Source organism: Onychostruthus taczanowskii, unplaced genomic scaffold (assembly GCF_017590055.1).
Source record: "Onychostruthus taczanowskii isolate IOZ18803 unplaced genomic scaffold, ASM1759005v1 scaffold68, whole genome shotgun sequence".
Classification (NCBI taxonomy): Eukaryota; Metazoa; Chordata; class Aves; order Passeriformes; family Passeridae; genus Onychostruthus; species Onychostruthus taczanowskii.
This window is the reverse complement of record NW_024504566.1, coordinates 2,646,210-2,673,073: the sequence shown is the minus strand read 5'-3', so window position 1 is coordinate 2,673,073 and position 26,864 is coordinate 2,646,210. Positions and strand designations below refer to the sequence as shown.

The 26,864-nt window shown below is 35.7% G+C and overlaps 1 protein-coding gene across 1 annotated transcript in view; it reads left to right on the top strand.

Moving 5' to 3' along the window:
• MDFIC (MyoD family inhibitor domain containing) overlaps positions 1-20,639 on the top strand; it is a 50,542-nt gene extending 29,903 nt beyond the window's left edge. The window contains exons 4-5 of the mRNA XM_041421012.1: positions 4,338-4,613; positions 17,141-20,639. Of these exons, the coding sequence (XP_041276946.1) occupies positions 4,338-4,613; positions 17,141-17,388 (524 nt within the window). The 3' untranslated portion in view covers positions 17,389-20,639. The remainder of the gene's footprint in view (positions 1-4,337; positions 4,614-17,140) is intronic.
• Positions 20,640-26,864: the final 6,225 nt, after the last annotated feature.

The following is a 26,864-nucleotide window of genomic DNA, read 5'->3' as shown; positions in this document are numbered from 1 at the left end:
GTAGATGTTTGAAATGACAATTTTTCTATGTTGTCTGAGGAATTATTTTTTTCTTAAATCTTTAACATAGAGTAAGTGACCAGTACCATCCTGATTTGATGATGCTGAATGTTCATCCAACACACATTTGAAATTTTGATGTGTATTGCATTAGTTAGTGAATATCAAGAATAACATTTTTGCTCATACATAGAGTGTAAAATGGGATCTTTTGTAGCAGCACACGGCCTGTTTAGAATGATATAACAGGCGCTGAATGTTCACATATCAAACAAAATGCCATCTTTCTGTAGAAAAGAGGTGTCAAAAAGTTTCTTTGTACCTTTAACGCATGTGATTATGTAGTACAAAATGCAGAGTTTGTAAAATTTCTTGAATATACAGGCAAAAAATGAATAATTCAAAACAACTCATAAGTTCTACATTCTATTGTATCTTTTATAACGCAGGCAGAAGATAGCATTGTGTTCCCAGTAGAGCTGAATTTGCACAAGTTACACCTCGGAAAATGCCAGATGGTCTATGGTCTACTTTTGAGAGCTGTCACATATGTAAAGATTTGAAAAAAGAAAGACAGCTGAATGAGAGCAGTGGATCATTAAAGAGAGAGTGAGAGTCCCTGGGTATCACTGTGTTTTAAGAAGCATTGTGTCGTTCTCCATATTACACCTTTTTTTTTTTTCTTTTTTTTTTTTTTAAGATATACACAAACTTTAAAAAATAAGGTAAAAATATTTCTGCTTTAAACTAAGTGGTTGTGGTTTAATCTCGGAACTGTCAATTGCTTTTGTTCTTTTTGCTAGAATGCGGTCATATGGTTCCTAATTGGTTTCAAGTGTGTTTTAACCATAAGATTCAAGTCTCCCTAGTGCAAAATTATCAATAAAGTTAAAATAAATTTAAATTGAGATAACTAATCCATTTGGGGTTTTATTCCATTTTGATTTGACCTGCATATCACATGTGAATACTGTAAAGCCAGTCAGCTAAAAAGTTGTATGTTAATGCTAAAAGACACAAGTAAGAGTACTTTGGGAACAGGATTACTTAATAAAAAATTAAAATTAAAAAAAAACAAAACAAAACAAAACACCATAGAAAAGTCCCTAAACCATTAAAAAATAATAATAAAAGCAAAAAACTATAACTGTTCAGATTTCCAAGACTTTCCATTTATTCACAAATTGACAGAAACACGACTGATTTTAAAGAATGAATTTTGGATATTTTGTCAAGTTACTGTATTGTAGCAAAGCCCCAAAAATATACAAACAATTTGTAAGCTGCCACCACCAATTTAACTGGCTTAGAAAAAGGTCATAGATGTCAGTTTTATAAACTGACATTCAGACACAGAGAATTTTTAGAAAAGTCTATTGCTTTTGTTTATTGAGGAAGGGTTAACTGCTCCCCAGCAATTCTAGTTCATTGGTACAACTGCACTACTCCACAGCAGGGAATCATAGGCAATGAAGGGTGAGGAAACATTACATGAAATGTGAAAAACACTGTTCTTTAATTACAAAATTTGCATTTAAGGGGGATAATGAAGATAAAACATGGGGTGCTGTAGACATAAACACTGAATTTTAGAGAGTAAATTTTCATTTCTGATATTGGCAAAGATTTTTGACTATTTTGCACATACATGGAAGGAGAATCTACACAAAGGGTTCCTGGTAGTATACTTTTAATAATATTTATTCAAATAGGGGAAAATTCCCTAAAAATTTGGTTTGGGACCTTTATGAGAGTTTGGAAATGTTGACCAAATATATAGTGATGCCTGAAGTTTTAGCTTTGATATTTTCCAGATTCTGTACTGCATGGGTGTATAACTCTGAACCTCATATAAAGTGTTAGCAAGTTCTCCTCACAGTTTAGTTAGACAAAACCTTTTCCAGCCTGGGACACCATTGCAGCTTCAGGCCCAAAAAGTATAAACAACAGGAAATTGAGGAGAGCAATCTGGGAGGATGGGACTTCATAGCCTGAAGCTGTAATTGGACAATTAACCCCAGTATGTAAATGGACCAAAACTTATAAAAGTGTGAAAAGGTGTGACCCAGGGTCCATCTTGGGTGTATCCTCAGCCAGGCTCTTGTACTGCCCAAGGTGTATCCTTTGAAGGCCTTTTAATAAACACCTACTTTATTCTTTTAACACTGTCTAGCCTCTGTTCTAGGTAGCCTCTCAAGGCATCAATAGCACAAATTGAATTCCAAAGTGAAGAAAGTGCCTTGCTTATGCTTCTGTTCATAGATTTTACAAACACTAATGTAAAATTGAAGCAGTTTCAGAGTTGTCAATGAAAAAACCTTTGGGTAACAGTTACTTCTTCAGGTCTCAGATAATGTGCTTCTGTTTTGTTGGCTTGGAGGTTTCTGAGCAGTTATGGAAGGGAATGATCTTTGATCTTTGTATTCCCTGTATTGTCTTCGGGGAGTCTAAAACATGAATGTTTGCCCCAGCCCTCTTTTTCTTTCCTGCAACAGAAAATAATCACTTTGATCAAGTAGGTTCAAGTAGGGTTACTCTGACCTAGATAAATGTGGGCAGTCAAGGCTATCTTCTGAAAACGTTAGTGGCAGTGACTAAAATATCAAGTGGCAAGAAAGGCATGAAGCAGTTCATATTTAAACTATTATGAAAAAGAATTCTTTGTCACCTGTGAGCGTGACATAAGAACATAAAGTTTAAGATTTGCATGAAGTTTAATCTGGAAAAGTTTATGATTGTGGAGAAAGCAATCTGAGAATGGTGTTAGTGTTCTGGATAAAAGGAAAGCACTGGGGGTTTGTATGCAAATTTAGAACTGAATCCTTTTTAGAGACCATGTTGATCTGTTTGTCCCAGTAGCGTTTGTTGGAAAATTTCTTAACTTGTACCTGAAGTGATCAGTGGAGTAGTTTCTTTTAGAACAAGCTACCTGTAATTATCTCTATGTATTTTTACCTTGATACTGTGAAATCATCAGAAAATGGATATGAATCATCTGAAAAGAGAATGAACTGCAGCATTGTTTTTCCTTACTTCTGGTACTAATTCCTCGTCCATTGGGTATCTAACAGAATCTGGACTACTTCTTTAGCATAACATTTTTAAATAGGTGAAGATTGGACTGTCTTGAAACTTTATTTCCAAGCATGATGCAGTGGTGTTTTGATTAGGAGAGATTATCAGGCTGATGCTTTTCAATTGTGAAATCTTGTTGTGTTACTGTGTTTACAGTTTAATTAGTTTTCCCCCATGAAATCTGATTTTTTTTTCTAAATAAGAATTTGTTACATTGAAATCACTTTTTTTTTAATTACAAAGCATTACGTAAAAAAGTTATGCATATTTTCTTTAGTTACAGACTAAAGAATACATAGGAAATCCCTTTTCCATGTTATTACAAATATTCTCCTTGATGATACATTAGCTCAACACAAAATGTCCTAGTTTCATACTTACTCATTAGGATGAGCTTATAGCATGTACTCTTGGAGACTTCGCCAGGTCACTGCATATTCTTGCCTTGACAGGGTTTTTCTTTTTATTCCTTTGACCATTTTAATGTTTTCATTAAATCCCTAACTGGCCCACTATAGCCATATCTAAAATTGTGATTCTGAATTGAAAAATGCAGAAGTGGGGGGGACTCTGGCTTGCCACAGCTCTGTGGTGCTTGTGGAACCACAGCTGTGGTTCCTTCTGGTTACCTCTTCGCAGAACTGGATCTTGATTGGTTTTGTACTTCTCAGTAATCCACAAGCTCTATGAATTTAAGCTCAATCTTGCTAGTTACCTTGATATTGCTGTTCTTCTATAATATACTGGGTGGCTGAGTGTCAGGGGACCCCTACCACGTCACTCAAGTTATTTTCTGAAGGCTAGCAAGTTGGCCAGCCTGCATCTTAGCCCATTACTGTGGTCTGTGTGTTTATTCCTACACTTTTTCTCACATTTGGGTGTATTTCACACATTATTAATTTGATTACATCAATACAGGTTTATCTCAGTTTTGCTATATTCCTTCCCAATCTTGACTTTTTCCCTTTCTTCAAATTGTTGGCATTATTCTCTCTGTGTAGTTCATAGACCTTTGCAAGCCTTTCCTTGCATTGTCAAATGGACAATCTAGGTTTCAGCAGACACGATGTACTTTTTGAATAGCTAATAATTATTTTTAATCTAGAGATATTTTTTGCTTTATTGTCTTGATGTGGGAATGTTAACTCATCAGTCTGCCTTTAGATCAATAAGAGCAAGGAAAGTTGCATTCCCAGTCTAGCCTAAAGTGTTCAGTTATCAATTCACAATTTCAATTTATCCTTTCTTTCTTGTACTTTAAGCACAACCTCAACGTTTGCCTCAGCCAAATGCTTCAGCACTGGAAAGGAGTGAGGAAGAAAGTGGCAAAATCCAAAATGGGCATGTGGGCCTGAGTAATGGAAGTGGAATTCACAATGGGGTCAAGCATATGCCTGCAGACAACAGAAAGCTTTCGTCTCCTGTTTCAGAAAAAATGCACAGAAAAATTCAGTCCACCTTGTCTGTCAACAGCAACAGCAGCAAGAAGAGTAAAATAAGCTCTGTGTTTTCTGAAAAGCCAGGTACTTCACCAGAAGGTAAGCTGATATTCTTACTAAACAAACCAAACTTGAATAAAGACCAACCAAACCTCAGTAAAAATTATACAATCAACTGAAAATAATTGAAGAGTGTGACTCATGCTGCAGAAGCAAACAGAACTTATTAAGATAAAAGACATGCTTCTTTCCCAAAGGAAAATATTAAGTATTTGAAGAAAAGGAAAGGTTTGGGAGAGTTCTTGCTTCCAAACGTTTGGTAAACATGATCTGATAATGTCTTAGTCTCTGTACTTACTATCCTGAACTGATAGAAACTCCTGTCAACATTGTCACACATACACCAGAAAAAAACCCATTAAAGTACTACTAGTTCGAAGCATAGTAAATATTTAAATCCAGTAATGGCAGGCTCTGTGAGGGTAGACTTTGCTTTTGAAATGTTCTGTTAGCTGATATCCTGACTAGCTGTGAGACCTAAACACTAGATAATAAAACAGTGACCTGTGCTTCACTGTGCCTTATGTTTGGGATGTAGATAATGTGCACAAAAAAGCTTCATACTCCTGCATAGCTTAAATAAGCAAAAGTAAATGATTTCTCTTTTGTTTTAGGTGTGTCTCTCACTGCTTGCATATACACTTATGGTTCTAGAGTTCCTGAGCTTCTCAATCCACTGCCTTCCCATTAGCATTCATATACTCAATGGACTTTGCTACTGCCCTTAACAAGAGTGTAGAGACGCTAGAAATTTTATTGGTTTGAGGCAGGCATAGATGTCACTGGTTAAAAGAAAACACCTCTAGAGGGAGGGAACAGACACAGATTCATAGAGAAATGGGAGAAGGGGAGATGGTAGTGTTCAGTGAAATGGGGAGGATTCTCAGCCTAGATGAGAGGATGAGGAATCAGAAGGATTGCATGTAGCAGCCTGAATAAAGGCAGCTGATATCAGTGGAGTGACTCCTTTTGGCTTCAACTACTTTAGTCAAACTTAGTGGATCTGTGTAGTAATATCAACAACAGCTTCAGTCAGAGCCTTCCATGGGCTGGTCCCCCTAGCTATTGTTTATTTTCTTGTTTATCTTCAAGAACCTACTGTTACTTTTTTGTTGCACTTTTAGTCCTCCAACATTTCTTTCCAAAACCACAACTTCATACTTCCTGTGTTCCCTTTTATGTTCCGTGAAATAGCTTTATATGGTTATCGTTAGTGCACTTTGAAAATACTGTATCTTAAGAATCCTAGATCTGTTTATGTGACTGAAACAAAGTGCAGGCCTCTGAATTGTAAAAAATTCAATCTCCGAAATAAGAAAACCAAACTGTTTTTTCAGAGGCAGTGCCTGTCCTGTTCATTCCCCTGTACAATTAATTATGGCAAATGTTTCCTTTTTTCTTCTAAAATTATCCCATAATAAAAACAGTTATTGCGGTTTTTTTCTGTTTAATAACTGAATATAATTATGTCAAATTACTGAGTGATTGAGGAGAAAATTATTAATATCTTCAGATTTAACTTTAAATTCTAATGTCTAATTTTAATATCCAACACAATTGTGTTAGTTGCCTGAAACTGCCATCATACAATATTTATTTTTATATGCAGTAGAAATTTCGTTATCCTTAAAGGCATATCTGATTAGAATATAGATAATTAAATTGTGTTGTCACAATGTATAACTTGCATTCTTTCAAAGCACAGAAATACAGGATAGTCCTTATTTTCACAGGCAATTTCACAAGTCACCTGAAAGTTAAGGTTAAATAAAGACAACACTGTACATCTGGCATTTTAATGTTCTCCTTTTGAATGTAAGAACTTGGATATATGCTCTGAGTAGCTTGTCCCAGTCTGCAAATGTCTGCAGCTCTAACTTTTCTGTTACTCAGTCTGAGCAAAGCACAGGTTTTATCATGCAATGATTAAAGTATGTCTGGTGTATTGGAATATACCCATAAGGGAATATTTGTTTTTAAAAGTGATTTTCTGGTTTTGAAATTTATTTTACTTTACAGTTCTCTGACAGGCATGTTTTATATTTGTGTAAACACATCTGCATGCACACATGTACAAGCTTTCTGACAGCTTCTTCAGCTTCTCAGTAAGGTACCCTATGGGGCTACATGACAGAACTATAAACTATAAGTAGTGTTCTTATCAAGCTGTTGCCTCTCAGGAAGTATCAATATATACTTCATTTATTCTATCATCCCAGTTTTTTAGAAGATGTACAATCAGAATGTCTGACAACAGTCAATTGAAATATCTAAATTAACATTAAATTAAATATCTAAATTAAATTAACACTGTTTAAAGGAAAAATTATTTATTGATAGCTTAAAAATAATTGTGTTATTAATACAGGTCATGTTAACCCCTTATGACTACTTCTGGAAGACTGCATTACAAAAACCTGATATAATTAGCCCAGTTTCTTGTTTAAAGGACTGTAATTGCGTTTAAATCAGGAATATATGCATATATATGTGCATATATAGATGTAGATATAGATATGCTTGACAAATAAATTTAATTATACTAAGCCAAAAGAGTATATTATCAAGTTCAGTGACTGAGGATTGCATAGACATTCTTTCAAAATGGTGTAGACAATTTAATTTGAACCTAACTTCTGCAGCTTCTTTGTATAATTTTTGGGCAAAAAGGCATTTTTTTCTGAGTAGTTGCCTCTTCTGATTCGATGAATTTCTGTAAAGGCTATTGACAGAGCTTCGAGGAAGATGGAAAAGATACAAAGCTATTGAAAATTATTTGTGGCATTGTTGAACTACTTGGCCTTGCTTTAACTTGTACCGTGTTAACCTCACAAGCCACCGGTTACTGCTGAAGAGTTGCTGGGTTTGAATTTACTTGAAGGTGTATATTTGTATTCAGGCACATATATGTATTGTATAATAATAGAATTTCTAGGCTGTTTGTTAAATGATCTTACGGAGAAAGAGACAAACTATATTTACTTTTTACTGTGAGTAAGAAATCACCTGGATTAACTCACCTGCTTAGTTTACTATAGCATCCAGAAAGTTCTAGTAGAAAGAAGTAAGGTAAACTTGTACACTTTCAGATATTTCAATTCGCTTTAATTTTTCTATTCCTTATGTAGTACCTTGGATTTTATACTCTTAATTGCTAGCCTTGTTTGGTTTTTTAAACCTGAAAATACACACCCTGTATTTTTACTTCATTTGCCTTGTCTTCCTCCTTTAGTGTTTTGATCTGTTGTCAGTCAGGAGACTAACAGAATTAAGTGAAGGAAAGTGGCCAGAGAAAAGGAATAGATTATGTCCTCATAAGGAAGAGAAGCAAAAATTCTGTCTGTCAAGCTGAGTTTAAACTATAGGAAAGAGAAAATATTTTTCATTTTTGTCCTTCCCAAAAGCTGCATTCTTCTTGATTCTTCTTAAAAGACAAATATTAATATTTCTGGAGCACCACACTTGGTTGTAATGCAAAGTTTCTCCAGATCTGGTACTTTGCTCTAGAATATTGTATCTGTTGACAGAACAGAAAGCCTGGAAGGGCTTGAAGCAGGATAGAATCAAGAAACATGATGGGCTTGCCCCCACCACCCCCATCCTGCACAGGAACATATTCGGGTTCATGCTTATTTGAAATGTAGCATGCTGCTTCGTACTGCAGATTACTAGAAAGCTAAATGAAGTTCAATATTACTTTACCCTGGCTAGCACATCTGCCTGTGAAGGTTGGTGCTGCTCCTGTTGATGTCCAAAGTACTAGGCAGTCCTAGCACAAGCTATGAAACCTCCCAGTCTGACACCCCTCAAAAATTCACCCACCACAGTTAAGAACCCTTTTAATATTTGTTCCTACTGAGAACTCCACTTGTGCTGTGGATCATGTCTTGTGAGCTTTTGGAGCTGAATTTGTGTAGGAAATGCTTAAAATGTAACAGATATTTTGGTAGCAGCAGTATAAAAACTTTAAAAACTACTTTTTAAAATAAGTCTGTAGTGTATGTGGCCATGTCAGCATTCCAGAATATGCTGGTTAGAAACACTTTCGCATCCAGTGAGACTTAGGAGGTTGTGAGTGCAGTCACCAGTTCTGCTTTTCCTCCACATCTATTATTAATCCATATTGTCCCTGAAGAAATCTTACTCAGCTCCATAACTTACACTACAAAAAACCAAAGGAATTATGAAATAGTTGGAGTGTCACTCCTAAAAAGCAGTTTTTAAACACTGTTTCAGTTCTAAAGATTTTTCAAAGGGACTGGATACATTTCAGTGATATTGGGAATAAAAAAAAAAAAAAATTAGCTCAAAGAAATTTCAATAATATTTTGAATTATTGATGCCAGAGGTGTCACAGTACTTCCAAAATTCTGGTTGGTAGGCCACTAGCACAGAGAATTGTAACTGTTTTGCACCAGTTTGTTATGAGCAGTGGAGAAAAACACCTTGGAAACATGAAAAAGCAATTGTAAATGAGTGAAAAGGAAGGCAGCCTAGCTGCTGTGTTCAGATGCAGAGCATCCAGAGCCCTGATGCAGATCCAGATGCAGACTTGTCCAGAGAAACTTAAAGAAGAGAGGAGGTCTAAAGGAGACAGCAATGAGGCAGCAGAACTGTTGATCTAGATGTCAGGAAATGAAGACAGATGAGTGACTGAATACATACACATGTGTAGCAGAGTGGTGGAAGGGAAGTAATAATGACATGCAGAGTTGGGGGAGGAAAGGAAAGAAGTTGGGCAGGGGAAGCATGGAAGAGCAATCTAATTAAGGGAGTGGGGGGCCAAGGTAGGTGCTTATTATTTTCTAGAAACCAAACCATGTTTTCCCACCAAGTCCTTATGAAGCTTGACGTTATACATTTTTTGAATCAAAGCAATCATTTATGAAAAGTTAATGATGGAGAAAGGGAATACAGGTTTTAATTTGTTTTTGGCATGAAGCTCTCACTTCTGGTCAAGTTCTTCTGACCTCAGAAGTTACCGTGTTTGGCAGGGAAATTCCCACAACTCCAGTGACTCAATAATGTGAGTTTAATGTGGTACTTTACTCAAAAGACTTTGAGCATACACAATTGCTCTATCAATTTGAAAACAGAAGATTGTTAAACTATGCTGAACAGATCATGAGCCTGCCTCCTGTCTGGGCAGTGAGATCTACTCTATTCTTTCCTTCCCAGGCTGTCTAAATCAGAAAGGCACTAGAAGGCATCTTCCTTGCAATAGATGTCTTTCAGGAGAGGTCCTTAGGAAGTGTAATAAGGCTAGATGCAGAAGTGAGCTAGATAAGGAAAGCCTGCAGCATGGGGGTGCGACTCTGGGGAAGGACAGCCAGTGCAGACTTGGCACCACACTGAAGTTACCATTCATGCTTTCCCAGAAGCAAAGCCTGAAGCAACCTTCCTCAGCTTTCTAGACTGTGCTTCTTGTGATGCTGAGCTTAGAGATGCGATGAACTATTTCACTGAAAGAAAGTGTGGGTGTTTTTTTTTAATCTAGTGTTTAAAATTCAACATTTCAGGGTACATTTGAAGGAGAAAACCCTCTCCCCTTCCCCCTGTGCAACTTCATCTGTTCTAGATTTGGAATCAGAGCATGGGGTTGGTGGACACTAACTCATGCTGCTGACCACATTAATTTATTGTAATATCCCAAGTGATACTGATGACTTAACTGAAGATGAAGCAGGTCCAACAAATAGCTTTTGTGTTAAGCCAGGGTCTTAAGAACCAGTAGGTGCATATACATGGAAAGTAATGAGTAGTTCTCTTAGCATGCTAGCAGACTTCTATTTGGTTTCTATGACTTTATATAGGAAGAATGTTTTCCAGGAAACTTTCCTCTAGTGTGCATGATTTGCAGTAGGAGATTGTGTTGGGTTTTTTTTCCTTTTGAGGGATGCCAGAGCAGCACTAAGTTTTCTTTTATATACTGTTCAGTCTTTTGATTGGTATTATTTACTGAAATTCAGTAAAAGCATGCATCAATAGTCTAACGTTGCAGAAATATCTGTTGGCCAACTCTCAACCTGACTTTTTTTTTAAACATACATATACTTCTGAAATCCATCCTGTAGCATTAAGTAGTATTTAGGCAGCTACTTGTCAGTATCCTGCAATCTCTCTACTTTAGCCAAAATGTTATTTGTTATGTTTAAGAAATTGGTTCAAAGTGGATTTGTATCTGAGCATGAAGTGCTAAGCAGGGGTTTTTGTTAAACAAGCTTGTATCAGAACACAGTTGTCAGTCAGGCAGTGGGCAAATAACATTATCATGTGGTCAAATGTGTGTTTTATAAGAATGCATTTTGGAGTGATGTGTTTTAAGTATGGTTTGCATCAGTTTTTTTTGCACAGAACTCTTGAAAGGTAATTGACCTGTTTTTTACCAGGACTGAATGGAAAACAGGGCCTGTAACCGAAAAAGGGTCTTTCAACAACATCTATTTTACAAGGACATAGTCTAGCTAGCACCTAAGGGCATAGTCTAGCTAAACCTAACTTGTCTCAGTCATTGCAGTGGTGAGCAGTGGCAATGAAGGTTTCATATTACAGGTAAGTCTTAGGTATTGGAAATTAGCAGATTTCTTAGTATACCTGTATGTTTGAAATGGCTCATTTTACTTCTCAATTTGTATCGAGGGCTTATATTCTAAGCTTTGATGAAAGTTTCAATGTGTTCAGTGTGATTTGCCTGTTCAGGTAACATATTAAATTTCTTGCTCAATAGCGGTAATAGTTTTTTATTTTAAATGGTGAAATATCATATAGTAACTTTTAGTAACATATACTAGGCTTTGTAACTATGTTTTCCACTGTCTTAATAAATGTCAGTCTTTCATCTCGAAGTAACCATACTCCGTACAACATGTCAGTTTGTTCTTTCAGCCTTTTCTAATTTTCCTGTGAACATTTCCCTGGGTGCAGTGATTTTTCTCTAAAGATGGACGGTGGGTCGCAGAGGCTGCCCGTGAGCCCTGTGCAGGATCCCCATTCCAGGAGCGTGTGCCGCTGCTCGGGAATTTTGCTGTGTGCCTCTGCAGCCCTTTGGGAGCCTTGTGCCGGGCTGGTTTCTGGCTGGTGCTGTGCAGCTCCAGCCGTGTGCTCATCGCAGCCGCTGCCAGCCCGCGCTGCCGGACTGTGGAACGCCTGTAGCTCCTGCTGGGGCTTCTGTTCAGGGCTCTGCAGGGGCCCTCTGCAGTAAACCCCTGCTGAAGACCTCAGCTGTCACTTTGATTGTGGGTTTGCCCTTTTTGATTCTCCCTGTGAGAAAGCAGAGTGCCTGGAGATTTGTTTTGAGTGGTCTGAACTTGGTGAATATAGTTAGTAAGAAGCTGACCAGGGTCACCGTCCTGTAAGTGAGCTTATTTATCACTGTAGACATGAAAAACTTTTATCATATGTGACCTGCCTGCTTGGTATGAAAGCTTTTGAGTCAGTTTGTGACAGGTTAGTGTCAAACATCACAAAAGCAGCACATAGCAGCCTGCACATGCATTTCTCTGTGCATTTTTTAGTTCACCTTCTCCATTTCCTGTACAGTTTTGATGGTTGATAGTTTTCTTCAGTATGTTTTTTAAGTAGATCTGCACCTTTTTCTAAAAATGAAGAGGAGATTGAAATTGAAGAGAAATTGAAATAAAAGAATTTACTGTATATTTCAGTATTTGAAGGAAATTGCATACCATGGTAATATCTATATGCAGAAGTTTTAGAAATAAAAAGTGGTGTGCACATGCCAATGTTTAAGGACATGGACAAACATTAAAATAGTTTTATTTTGATATTGTTTCTTTTCCTTAAATGAGTCTAGCTGTTATAACTGGGGTAAGTTAGAAATGGAGTCTTCTGGGCTTTTATAACAGTGTCTAAACAGTTTGAAGGGATCTTAGGCCTATTTCTTGTCTGGATCTTGTTTGTGGTAACACTTAAAACCCAGTTAATGTAGATGCTACATGTACTGTATCCACTTTTTGGTTAAATCAGCACATGGTTGGGGATGTGTGTATGATATAAAGCAGCAAAAACTTGAACATGTTGGTTGGGTTCTATTTGTCTTGGCATTGTTTAACAGTTTTAATGAAGTTCCCAACAAATCTGTGCCTTTTGGGGATGTGCCAAAGGATTAAGGAAACACCTTCACTTACGTTGGTTTTAAAAAATGTCAGATGGGATGACCCTTTTAACTTCAGGTCTAATTTTCATCCCAGACAAAATGAAAGAATAATTGAGGATAAGCTTGAGTGTCTGAAAGCTCACCTTTTTCCCCAAACATAAGCTGGTCTAATAAAATGTACTAGCACTGCCTACAGATCAAGACTGTTGTAATTAGCATAACTTATGAGAGCTTGGATCAACAAATGTGATAGAGTGTTTGGATGAAATCAGAAGCATTTGGTAAAAGAACTGTGATAGATATAGAGGTTTGGAGTTATTTTTTTTTAAAGTATGCCTCTAGACAGTGTTCACACCCTACATCCTCACTTTTTTGTAGTGATAACCTCTAGTGCAGCATTTCTCAATTGAAGAAAAGTGTAATATAAGAATTGAAAAACAATGGTAATATAAGAATGGAAAAACAATGGAGACTGGTGTGGGTGTAGTGTGCAAGTCCTAAGAAAAAGTTTATCTTTGTTAATGATTTGCCTGTGTGATGTGATGAAACTTAAATACTTCCACAGAGAAGGAAATTGGTTTAATGGAAACTTAAACCTCAGAAACTTCAGAGTTAACTTACTACAACAGTAGTGCATCATGAATGTCAAGACTAATGGAGTTCTGTCCATAATAAAGATGTGCCCTCTTGATTGTGTTACTATAACTAATGGGAAAAGAAGAATGAGACCCTCTAATTCTCAAACAAACAAAAAAGAGCTTAAAGAAATAGATGATTTCAAGCTGGCACCACTGTCATAACTGGTATTGCTGTATCATTTCCTTATTAGAAAAGACTAGAATATACTCAAAGTTTCCAGAAAACACATTGTCAGACATTAAAATCACCAAGTTTACAAATACATAAAATATGTTTATTTCTAGTTGGATTAAAGTGATCCACTCCTCAGTCACCTGAAAAAAAATAACCATATTTTGATGGAGTAAGCTTAAAGAGTGGAAGTTAAGTATAATCTTTATTCTTAATGTTAATCTTAACATCTAATTAATGTTAATCTAGTCTTATTCTTAATTCTTAATAAGTTTTGAAGTTTAGAATAATATATAATTTTAAACAGTCTCCTTGGTCTTACAAGCAGGAAAAAATTACTGGAGTGTCTTGTGCAAGCAATGAAATATATTGTAGTGGTCTCCAACATGGTAATGAAAAACCTGTGGTCATCTCTTTTGGAGTGAACTTTGTATAGCACCTTCATGGCTGTATTCCACTGATCATAACAGCAGTCGGTTTTAGCTGTATGAGGGCTTCTGTGGAGCTGACAGGTTGCTGTAGGAATGTAGATACTAGAGAAGAATGAGTTTTGTGTGGCATGGTCATTTGTTATTACTACAAAAATACAGTGTAACTATATCTTTTTTTCTATAATTGCATCTGTAGATCAGAAGCCAAGAAATAAAGGTCATATATGGAAGAAATTATTCTTCCACCCATTTTATCCAACTGTATAACAGCCCTTTAGAGTCATGATTCTGAATTCACCAAGTTAGGTAGGACTAGGTAACAGCATGCTTTGTCATGTGTTAAATAATTGCTACCTGGATAGCTATTAAAAGTCAATAACATGAAGAACATAAAAGCATGATTATTTCAGGTTTGTCCTTGAAATGTGGATCAAAGTTTATGTTCATTGTACAAATGAGTCATTGCAAGAATGAAGAGAACACTAAAGGGTATCTCTACTTTCTCTCAGTTGTTTGTGGAGGTTAAGTAAAATTGTTATATAAAAGATTTTTTGAATCTAATATTAGGTTTGCCATCTGGGGAGAAGGAAATAAAAATAAAGAGGAGGTAAATAAATCCTTTTAGTGTTTCAGTCATTGAAGAAGAGATGAAAAAAAAGACCCTCTGTGGAGTTTCTGTAATAATACCACCGGCCAAAATTTTTTACTGTGTCTTGGACCATTTTTCATACCTTTTACCTTTGAAATACGTTCATTGCAATCAACGTGGCCTCTTCTTATAAGTCTTGATTTGATGGGTTTTGTAGATTAGGAGGTAAAAGTTCTTTTGTGGGTCCAGAAAATACTTTCTGAGTACAGTCTCTGTTTTATAACCTATGAACTCTATTCCTTGCTCATCAAAAGAAACATATTAAAATGTCTGTGAATGTGTATTCCTCTCCCTGCAATTTTACATATCCCTGCTTGAAGCAGGCAAGATTTTTTTCAACATCTTATTTACAATATGTATACACATAAAGTTTAATTATGGTGTACTAAAAAAAAAATTTTTAGAACAAGATTTGTTGCTGTATTAGCTTCTTCAAGCTGTATTTTAAAGACGTGATATACTAAATCCTTAGTTCCTCAAATATGAAGGTTTCTTTGATAGAACTCTTGGCTTCTTTATCTTTTTCCTTCATATTAAAAGAAAATCTGAAAGGAGATTTTACCTGAGTATATTTAACACCATCTCCATGACAACCAGCTAATTAATCGCTATCAGTCTGGCTTTGGTCCTCTTCAGTGAACTGATACTCCACCTTTTTTCACATATCTTCTGTGTTTTCTATGAAGGTCATTTATTTAGTGACATTATGTCTTTGGGAATAGAAGCTTTTTAATACAAGAAACAATTTTCTTTAAAGCATGTTAAATGTACCTGTGGTTTCCTCTCAGTTTTGCTTCCTGCACAGTAGTGGGGAGATTTTAAGGTTAGAGTTTTGGGGTTTTTTCCCTCTTCTTGCTTTTTCTGAAATTTCCATTTCTTTCCTTTTGGGCATAAGGGTTCAGTAGTGCATTATGACTGTGGCCACATTGCAGTACAGAAATGTCCAATCTAAGTAGTATAGTAACTGGGAGTGGGCTAAGGGTTCAAGTAGTTCCTTTGCTTCTTGGGACAGATTTTGCTGGTTTGAGCCTCTGTTGCTGCATTGCTGGAAGTATTCATGCTTGCTTGTGTAAGTCATAGCTGCAGTAACATGCAGTCAGAGTTTCTGCAATGTTAGTGGCATTTGGAATCAATCAACATGCCTGTCATGGCTACTGCACAATTTTTACATTTAGAAATTTGGTTAGAAGGCCTGATAATAGTATTACTGTTGCAAGTAATTGCAAATTTTCCCCTATGACAGCAGTCTTCAGCCTGTGAACTGTAAGAACTTAACCTCTCCAGAACAGATTGTCTGTAGATGCTCAGACTAGCCATCCACATAGCTCAATATCCTGTTGTTCCTAACAGACTCTCATAGAGGATACTTGCAGGGACTTGTAGGACTCGACTGTAGGGACAAGAGATAGAGTGAGGTTGTGCAGGATGTTTTCCCAGAACATTTTTCCAATCTTCACCTGTCTGTGGCTAAAGAGTTCAAAGTTTGCAGGCAGTAAAAAAAACGAAAGCTGAGGCTAGGAAAGAAATTTATTTCTCCATCCTGAACAGATCTTGTATTTTTAAGTTTTTGTTTTGTTTCTGAATGATTATTCACTGCCTCTTACAAATTAAATATGTTTATACATATGAATTTATACACATTATGTAAATAGAGTATCTCCCTCAATCCTGCAGTTTCCTTCTCACTGGCACATGTTTAGTTCAAATCCTTGTTTTCCTATCTTTTCTCATGGATGTATGTTATGTTTGAAGTTATTCCATATGTTCTTTGGGTGCTGTATTTTTTGTAGATAGTTTGTGGGACACCTTAATTATCTATATGATTTAGTAATACTTCTAAAAGCTGGATATTGATGTTCAGGTATAGTTAAGAACTCTTGAAGATTGAAGTAGTACATTAAAAGAATGGCAATTATTTAGCAGTTGTGTATTAAAGCAAGAGAAAAATATGTATATTGACTGAATATTTTCTATATTGTTGAAAGTAAGAAATGCATCTAACACGCAGTTAAGCTTGTTTTAATGTGTGCAAAAACTAAAGAAAGCAACAATGTTTAGGCAACATTGCCTTTATTTTTCTTCACATGTATCGAGCAAACAAACTAGTTCCAGAAAGGCAAGATGAACTGGGAAGGGCTGCAAATTATTTTACTTAGTTTCCCTCATTAGTTGTTTTCAAAATTATTTTTTGTCAGTTTGTGTAGGAATGTATAACTGAAGATGATAGATATGGATACTTACTTAATAAATGACTAATGAGATTTTTCTAAGCAGCTCTGAGCAGTTTAGTACTTGGGATTTGTATGAAGTGAAGTGGTGGCAGGAAACTTGTTGGAGTTGGAGATGAACTGCAGAAGTGACCATGTAGATAAGAAGTGGTTTTTTTTTTTTTTTTTATGGTAGATATATGCCTACTCTGAACCATTTTCATTCAGCTACTTATTTGACATTGTGATATATCTGGATTTAGAATAACATATTAATGATTTTCTCTTTTCTTCTTTCCCTATTTTTTTTTTTATTGTTTTGTTTGTTCCTGACATGCTTCTGAACTATTATGAAGATTGCTGTGTTCACTGTATCCTGGCTTGCTTGTTCTGTGAATTTCTCACCCTCTGTAACATTGTTCTGGGACAAGCATCCTGTGGCATCTGCACGTCGGAAGCCTGCTGCTGTTGCTGCGGGGATGAGATGGGGGATGACTGTAACTGCCCATGTGATATGGACTGTGGCATAATGGATGCCTGTTGTGAATCTGCAGATTGCTTGGAGATCTGCATGGAATGCTGTGGGATCTGCTTCCCATCATGAAATATTTATCCCTTTCTATTTTATTCTCTATAAAACTGGAGAGCTTTTCTTTAAATACATTTGAAGAAAGACAAGGTAAGATTTTCACACTTGCACTGTTAATTCCCTTTATATAAATATTTTTTTAAAAAGCAATCCTCAGATCTGTATTCTAACACAAATTGTATAGTTTTGTATGTGAAACTAAAGCTACATTCCAGCTTCCTTTTGGCTTTGCAAATGGAAGAGTTTATTGAAAGTGAATTATAGGCCTGATACTGCAGGTCATATGAAGGCAAAAATCCCATTTGAATAGAGTGAAAGGTTTTGGTCAGAGAACAGACTCAAGGCAAACCTTAAGTATTTGCCTTTACCTACTTTAATGTTTAAACACTCAAATGCATTCATGCATAACATGCCTTTACAGGCATTCTGAAAATCAAGATATTTCTATTTCTCTCTCTTTGGGTTGAAAGCAACTTTGCTCTATTGTTTTAAACTTAATTCAAAAGCTAGCATCAGAAATCTAGAAATCTTCCATTGGTTTTGCTACAGTGGTCGTGTCAGCAATATGTCTTTTGTTTTGAATATCTCATTGATTAGAGAGCAGTTCCTGGTATTTTCCATTGCTGAGATTATCTGACAATCTAAAACAAAATATAAGTTTTGCCCTGGGCTAGAAGAGTACCAGGATTTCTTTGTAATCAATCAAGACACAATAGACACCTTATCATTTTAGTTCAGTACTATTATTACTTGAAATGCTTTCTCTTAAAAGAGACTTTGGAAATACATGAAATAGATCCTCAGCGTAACAAACCGATAGACTAACGATACTTCAAAAATTGGCCATAAGAGGAAAATTATTAGAAGTTAACTCAAGAATCTAAGCTAGTACATGAAGTGGCCTGGTCAGTGTTTGTGGCTTTGGAGCCAGTGTCACATAACTTACTATTTATTTCTTTATGGTGTAAGAAATATCTGCAGAGGGTAGTAGAATTTAAACAGGGTATAAAAACAAATTTAAATTGACTTGACCAAGGAATTCTGTCATTAAATGCAAAAAGCAAGTGAAAAAATGTTTATTCTCAGATCAATTTTAAATGTTATTTTTAAATAACTGGGTAAAAAAAGATCATTTAAAAAACTTACGATATTCTTTAAAAATAAAAGGACTGGTGTTTAAACTATTTGAAAAACACAGTTAGGATCTGTTGGACCTAACTGTATATTCCCTGTTATGCCATTAAGGTTCTCCAAGAAATATCTCTCTTTTGTAATTGTAATTGTGGAGCGTGTAAAGAGTTTTGTGGCATTCCCAGATTTAGGTAATCAGTCTTCCCATTTTCTTTACCACCTGCTAATTTCTACCCTCCATGTCTGTAGCTCACAAACTGTTATTTGTAAACCACCCACACGTGTTGATCTCACATACTTAAACTTTCCTGTTTACACTCCAGGTATTCCATTTGTAGAGCATAGATTTGTAGATCTCCTAATTTTACTTCTTGTTACAGGAGTCATCAATAGCCAATAGCATGTGTGTTGAGTGAATTGGCCATAAATGTCTCTTTCTACTATAGTGAATTCAGTTTATGCAAATGTGACAAGCTAAAGATCACAGGAGTGTGAAGCTAAGTTGACAAATGGTCTGATATTAACCAAAGCTTCTTCTTGTGAACACTGACTAGTAGTGCCTACTACTGCAAGTTATCACTGAAGCCAAATCCTTAACTGTGCTAGGGAGCTGGGAAGTGTTACGTTCTGCCTTAACATATGCAATATTGTGGTGTATTCTGATGCAATGCAGATTCACCCTCAGAGAGTTTCCTAATCTTGTTTTTTGATAGTTACTACAAGTATTATTTTTATTATGGTTTTTTTTCTTTCCATATATTGGGCCAGATTCTGATCTGTATTCCGTAAACTAAGTGCATTTCCATTCATGTCAGAATTTTTTATTGGTTAAATTCCAGTTAGAGAGCACAAAAATATTATGGTAATAGGCAGGCTAATAAGGAATAATATAGTTAAATTGATAAATTCCCAGTGCTCAGAATCAGGCTCATGGGGCTCAATTATGACTCCTAAAAGGCTGAACCACATTGGGAAGGGGGAAGAGGTGCCTTGGTTGAGTGGCATTGCCTGGAGGCATTTTGTCTTTGTAAGGCATAATGCCTCTGGGGAAATTGGGGGCATCACAGTGAGCATTGGGACTCAATGCACCTTGGAAAAAGTCTAGACAGTACTTTGTCCATTGTAGGTGTGTGGTTGACACCGTGGTTGTGGGAACATGTTCTCTGGGGCTAGACAGCATCATGAACTGTCTTTCCTCATGTCCTTCTGGTCACAGAGAGGTGAATTATGGCTGTTTCTTGTCTGATTGTGCTTTTGGGACAGGGAAGAGGACTCCCAGTCTCTTGTCCTGCCCTAATATCCATGCCCTGCAGGAACAGGTCCAGTTCTGTGCTCGGAAAATGCACATTTGTGTATCATGCTTTTAAAATTGCTTTTACCACAGGTTGGTATGGTTTAAAAAAAAATAAATAAAAATACCAATCTAGGGAGTTATTTTCCTGTGTAAAAGTTATCTACAGAGTTTGTCCTGCACAAGCCCTTGTTTCTACTTACTGGAACTTAGTGGGTTTTTGATTTATTGTAATTATAAAAACAATAATTACGATAACTTTGTTCATGCATATGTGTATATAGTTTTTCTCACACACATGGACATACATACACAGATATGTCTTTTCCCACTTTATTTGTGAAATACTAGGAAATAAAAATAGTGTTATTAAACCTCATAATGATTAGAAGTATCAAAGTATTACAGACAATTGAAAAAATTAAGAAATCATGTATTTTGACATTTAAATGTAATCTGCTACTGTTTGTCATAGAGATATTAGCACTTTTGAAAAATATATCTTTGTAGCAGAGAATATTAGCATGTAGTTTAAGGAATTCTTTTCTATATTTACATCCTTAAATTCTATTTTGTAATTTTCACTCTATAATCAGTTTTGTAAGCACCTTGTGAAATAAAAAAAGCAGAATCAGAAATCAAATGTGAAAATAGAGTTTAAATAAAATTAAAACATTAGAATTTAATTGTCTATTTTATAATAGTTCTTGTGAACTTGTACAGTGTTTCAGTTTATAGTTCTGCAAACTGGCCCATTTGAAAGACATGCTCTTTGTATTTTATATCAATTGGATGTGCTACTTGCAATCACTATTTTGAAATAAAGATCTTTATTTTGAAACTATTGGATATCACTTTTTTCTTGTCTTGCCTTGTTACTCCTGTGTGTTTTTTCTTCTACTTTAACCCTTCCTAGAGGTGGTGGCCTTAGGGTGACTTGCACAGAGGGTGGACCAGTATACAAGTTGTCTTACAAGTGGAGCTCAGCCAACTCAGACACTAGAAGCTGTGCTAGCATGAACCTCCAGCAGTAAAAAGCGTCATTAAGAGGGAAAATTCATTCCTTGGTAAAATTGGATTAATGAGGTAAAATTACAGTAATTATTAAATTTTATCAAAATGAAAGTTATTTTAATACATCCTCAGCAAGTCTTCAGTTTACTAAAAACAAGCTGAGCCAAGAATGTAATCAGCTTTTAGTATTCATATGATTTTTTTCTCATGTTGGCTTAAGCTAAGGGTGAACATCCTTATACTACTTTAAAACTGCAGAAATTGCATGTCTACAGTCTTTGGCACTGATTTTTCTACATCTGTACTGCCATAGTGGATCAAAAATCTTGCTTCTTGGCCATTGCAGAGGAAAGATGATAAAACTGGCAGAAATTGTGTTTGAGTGTGTATCATGAAGTCTTGCATTGAGACTGTGCACCAAAATAATTGTTTTGGTAAAAGAACTGATAAACACATAGAAATATAGCATCATTTGACACCTGTTTTAGTTGCTCTAGCCAGTATCCTTAATACATAAGATTTCTAGAAAAAAATGGCTCCTGTGAAGAAGGATCAGGATCATTCAGGAGCTTTTGGATTGAATAATGGCTCTATTTCAGTCATAGTTCTCCTATTAAGAACTTTGTGTTGATTTAGATGAATCACTGATTTTATAATATTTTAAATGAGAAAATTTTCTGAGCTCTTCAGACACTTAGGGTTTTTTTCGTATTATTTTAATGGTTGCAATATTTGATGTATATTCTTGGAGACCAGCGCCAATTGTATTGATATATTTCCATGTTAAAGCTTTTATTGTCTCCAGCTTTGTAACTTTCTAAAAAGAGACAGATCATAGAGTGAGTGATGTATCTGGAATCTTACTCTTGGTGCCAGAATTAAGTTAAACGTTAGAGAAATATCTCCCTAGTGTCTTGTCTTAGAGTGCATACACCACGTACTGGAAAACTCCACATTGTGTTGATGGTAACAGTAGTAGCTCTAGAATCCTACAGACATTAATCTTGTGTTTTCCCTTACCTTCTGAACCTTTTGCCAGCTCTTAGCATTTCCAAAGAGAGCAGGGAGACCTTAACTCAATTTTAACAGTGAAAGAAGTTCAGTAAAAATAATATGCTGCACTCACTCCCAAGATGCACTTGTTGAGTGTGCTCAATGCACTTGAACGGGAAGTTGATTGCTTGCACAAAGTTTAGCCTACTCTTAAACACTTGCTTATGCTATTTACCAGTGATTTGGTGCTAGTGTCGTAAAAGGATGCGTTTTCTCTCCTTTAGAAATCTTTAATATGATGGGCTATTTCTACTATAAGTTGGAAAGAGAACATTCTCTGAATTATCATTCTGCAAAACAGGCAGATGTTTAATTAGATTAGATGTTGTTAATGTCTTTATGGTTTTTAGTCATAGGTTCATAGATGGCTTGGGTTGGGAGGGACCTTAAGCATCATAGGATTCCAACCCGCTTGACACGGGCAGGGGCAGCTTCAACTAGATCAGGTTGCTCAGAGCTCCATCCAACAAGGCTTTGAACACTTCCAGGGGTGGGGCATCCACAACTTCTCTGGACAACCTGTTCTCGTGCCTCATCACCCTCACACTGGGATTGCTTCCCAAAATCTAATCTAAACCTCCCTTCTGTCAGCTTAAAGCCCATTCTCCCTCATTTTATGACTATATGACCTTGTAAATAGTCTCTCTCCATTTGCCTTTTAGGCTCCCTTCAAGTAATTGGAAGGCTGCAGTTAGGCCACCCAAAAGCTCTTTTTTCGAGGCTGAACAATCCCAATTCTCCTCAGTTCAGCACACTTCATAAAACACTGTGTACAATCCTGTTTTCTTATTTTATGTACACCTATTATAGCAATTGTTAGTACATTACCATTCAGTATTCATAAAAATGGAATGTAAGATGAAAGACTGTATAATACCTTTTATACATTTAATAGTGCCTTACTGATTTTTATTCTGGTGTGCGTATGCTATTTTAACTGACAAAGTACTCCACTATAATTGGGGCTCTTTATATCATCTCAGTAGGGTATGTAATTGGTGCCCAAGCACTACACAATTCCTCTTCAATCAGTGATGTAGGATTCAGAAATTTGTCTCATCTCCAAGTTGCGCAAAGTGACCACACTGTGAATATGCTGTACTCTGATATATTTCATGTTACAATCCTACTTTTTGAGGCGCCAGATTCACAGTGCCTACCTTTGTTTCCTTAGCTTTTTTGCAAGGTAGTATGTTTGGTTTTGTTTTGCTTTTAAATTTTGGTTCAAAGAGAATTGAAAGGGTCTTCATTATGGAAGTCTGGGACAGTACCAAGATACATGTTGCATTGTAAGTTTCTTCATCTTTTCTATGTTCTCTGCTATATGCAACTTTTAGTCAAAGAGACCGGTAAAAGTAATGTCTTTGGAACTTTGGACTTAGCATCTAAATAACTGAAGCTCCACAGTGTTAAAATATTTGAAAATTAAAATGAATTGATTATGTCTTTCTTGCTCAAATAAAACACCAGAAGTTCTATCAAGATGGATTCTGCAGAATTTTGCAGTTACTGAGGACTAATTAAGAACAAGCTGGAAAGAATAAATGTATTAAACAATGCGGTATTTCTTTCCTCCCTAGGAAATGCAACTCCATTTTTCTGTTTCTTCATGTGAGGAGGAGACACCTTGATTACATATTTAATGTAGACTAACAGCAGTGGTTCAGAATCCACAATAACTTCAAGGTCATTAGAAGTAGTGTGGAAGGATAAAGGGAAATGTGTTACAAGGATCCCACTACTCTTGACAACTGCTGTCTCTGCCTCAGTAATCTGCTTTGCAACTACCAAGCTTTCATGGGGTTAAGTCTAAGAAAATTAGGGTAGCCATGACTGAAATTTTATTTTCACTCTTGTTTCTTCAGAAGGAGTAATTAGACATATTTACACAATTACATTTTAGTAAACTGTTATGTCAGCTTAACTGTAACACATATTCTGGTTAAAGTACATTAAACAGCAATCCAGAAGTAATTTAGCTGCAGAAGGCATTATTTTCTATCTAATTATTTGCAAATTAATGAATAAAATTAAATTCCAATCACTGGAAAAAAGAAGTAATGGTGAGAATCAGAACTACATATTAGTTAAAGCTATGCAATGCAAAACAGAATTAAAGCCGCCTTTTATTCAAATTCAATGCTTAAAAAAGAACAAATCCATCATCTTGAAATTTGACTTGTAGCTTGACATTAAAAATAATATGAGTAGAATTTTCAGTGGGGTAAGCACAAAACTAGTTCAAGTAGTGTCACTCTCAATTAATGTACTCAGGTGCTGTGCCCATTAAAATTCCCACTTGTGGGTTCAGCTCTCTATGCAAATGGGGTCATTACCTGGAGAATTTAATTGGGTATGACACTGGGAGTAGGAATTTTCCTTTCAAAATAAACCTTCTTGCACACATTTTCACTAGAAATTTGATTGTTACATATACTTCAAATTGTTTGGCTCTATAAATATTTACCAAAATTGAGAATGTCCTCACTTACTTATTCTTTTACAGGTAATTCATAATGCATCAAAATGATTTTTAAATTGTTCCATGTATTGCATATGCAAGTCTTGTTACAAAATCTGTGGTGAAAATCTCTCTTTTTTGGAGTTAAAATGGTATTTTTGCATGTATCACATAATTTTAAAGGTGATACTAATTTCTGTAATGTCTGCAAGCAGAACCATAGTATTTTTGTAGTACGTGTAAATGGAAAAAAAGGTTATTTCATACTGAACTCCTACCTTACACATGGTTTGGAAAGGACAAAAATTTCTTTTGTTTCTTAGTAATATTAATTTCCAACTTTTCTAGACATTACTTTGCATAATCACTCGTATAAATAAGACTAATACTGAAAGGTATTAATCTCAAAATGTACATACCAGTCTTGCAGAAACACAGAATTACATGATTGGATGAAACTTCTAGAGAACTTCCAGTTCAGCAGTCTAAGCTGTAACACTGTCTAAAACATTTCTTGGAAGCCTCTGATGAAGGGAGTTTTGGACACTAGAGGTAGTTCTCACTTGTGCTACAGTAAAGTCTCAACAGAGAGAAAGATTTTTTTCCTTACATCCCATATAAGCTTACTTTCATTTCTGCAAATAAAACTGATGTATCCATGTTCTATTCCCAGTGGATGTGTAGAACAATCACCATTCTCTTGTCGTAACTTTTCATATAGTTTGTATTCTCCTGCCTGGTTTCTCTTGCCTAATCCAAAGAAATATAGTCCCAACCTGTTGTTTTTCAGTGCAACATTCATTTCAGGCATTATAAAACTGTATGAGCTGTGCTTTTCGTTTCAAAGTATGACAAGACTGAGGGAGCAACCCATGAAGGATTTTTTTTTCTGCTGACAAGAATGTTGGATAGGGTCTTGAGGTAAGAGATACATTCATGTCAATAATGTGCATGGATTTCTGTGGCATGAAAGTTGAAAGTATTTCATTTGCACCTTAACTTCTGTAAAGGAAACAGTCCAAAGAATCAGCATTAGGATCATCTACATAATCCCTTGAAAGATTTTTGTGGGATTTGCAGAACCTTTTTAAAAATTTCCAGGATGGAGACCTGCAAGTGTTGTATTAGCAAAAAAAAAAAAAAACCAAAAAAAAAAAAAAACCTGAGAAAATGAATCGACCATATTATTAAAGCTTATCGACATTTGTTACTTTTGTATTTTCACTCCATCTCAGCTTTCAGCTTCTTGCCACTCTTTTGGGCACTTGGTTTACTAATCCAGCATCGTCTGTGTTCTCACTGAAACTTCTTGTCCAGTTCTGTTGGGTCTCATTGCTTCTTTGATGCTTAATACATATTTATGAAGGGAAAAAAACTACTGAAGAGTGATGTTTTTTCTTATTGAACTTACCTTTAACCTTGTAGTAGCCTTGCAATATGGTTTTAAGATCATAGGTGAGAATGAATTTTAACATAAACAAACTGTGTTTCAAAAGGTTAATCCTCCTTACTACTCCCTTACTACTCTCCATGTTCAAAAATGATAATTAGAATAATTTTATTCACAGATAAGATCTAATGTATTTCATGTAGTTTTATGGAAAATACTTCTCAATTATTATTCACTAATGAGAATAAAACTTTTATAAAAATAATTTTACAGCCATAATATACCTGAGTTCTTAACCCTTTTGATTTAGGACTGATATGACATCCTGACTTGCAATATTATTCTTTAATATGTACATGTGATGTAGACTCAAACCAAGTAACTGATGGGTCTCAGAACTGTAGCTGTCAAATGAAAACATGTTAAAAGGGTGATTTTAGAGAGGTTCTGAGGAAATTGGTACTGTGCCTGCAACATTTTAATCAATGATCTGGAAACATTTCTAGCAGAATTTGCAGATGAATCAATAGTTGATGGAACAGTAAATTCAATACATATCATTACAACGTGCTTATTTAGAGCCATCTGAACCTGGCAGGATGGATCTCTTCTCAGAAAATGTTTTTCCATGCTATGAAAGGGAAAGGAAATATTCAGAATTTATTTCATATAAAAAAGAATAATTTCATACACTTTGAAATGACTTAAGGATCATGGTGAAAAAGGTACTGAACAATGAGTTTCAGCTGAAATTCTGCAGCCTTCATGGTGACCTTTCAATATTTCAATGGATAGTTTAGTGAGTGGAAGCAAGGAAGAGTGAGCGTGCTAAGGAAACACACACTTTCAGTCCTTCATGTTTTGAAAAACAGAAAGCTCAAAACAGAACATTGGAAATTACTTAGAGATATAGAATCACTTTAGCAAGAGAGAATTTCATTCTGCTCATTTTTAGCCAGCAGAAGACTGAGCTGTGACTTCATCACACTGTGCTGGTATCTTCACAGGCACAAATTACAGTGCTTTGAAGCTTTTTGTATTCTGCCAGAGAGATACAGAAAGAACTAAGCTCTAAAGCCAAACAAAAATGGATGTCCAATTTCTTACCCAAATGTACCTCTGAAGATAGCAATGAGTTGAACAAACCATCA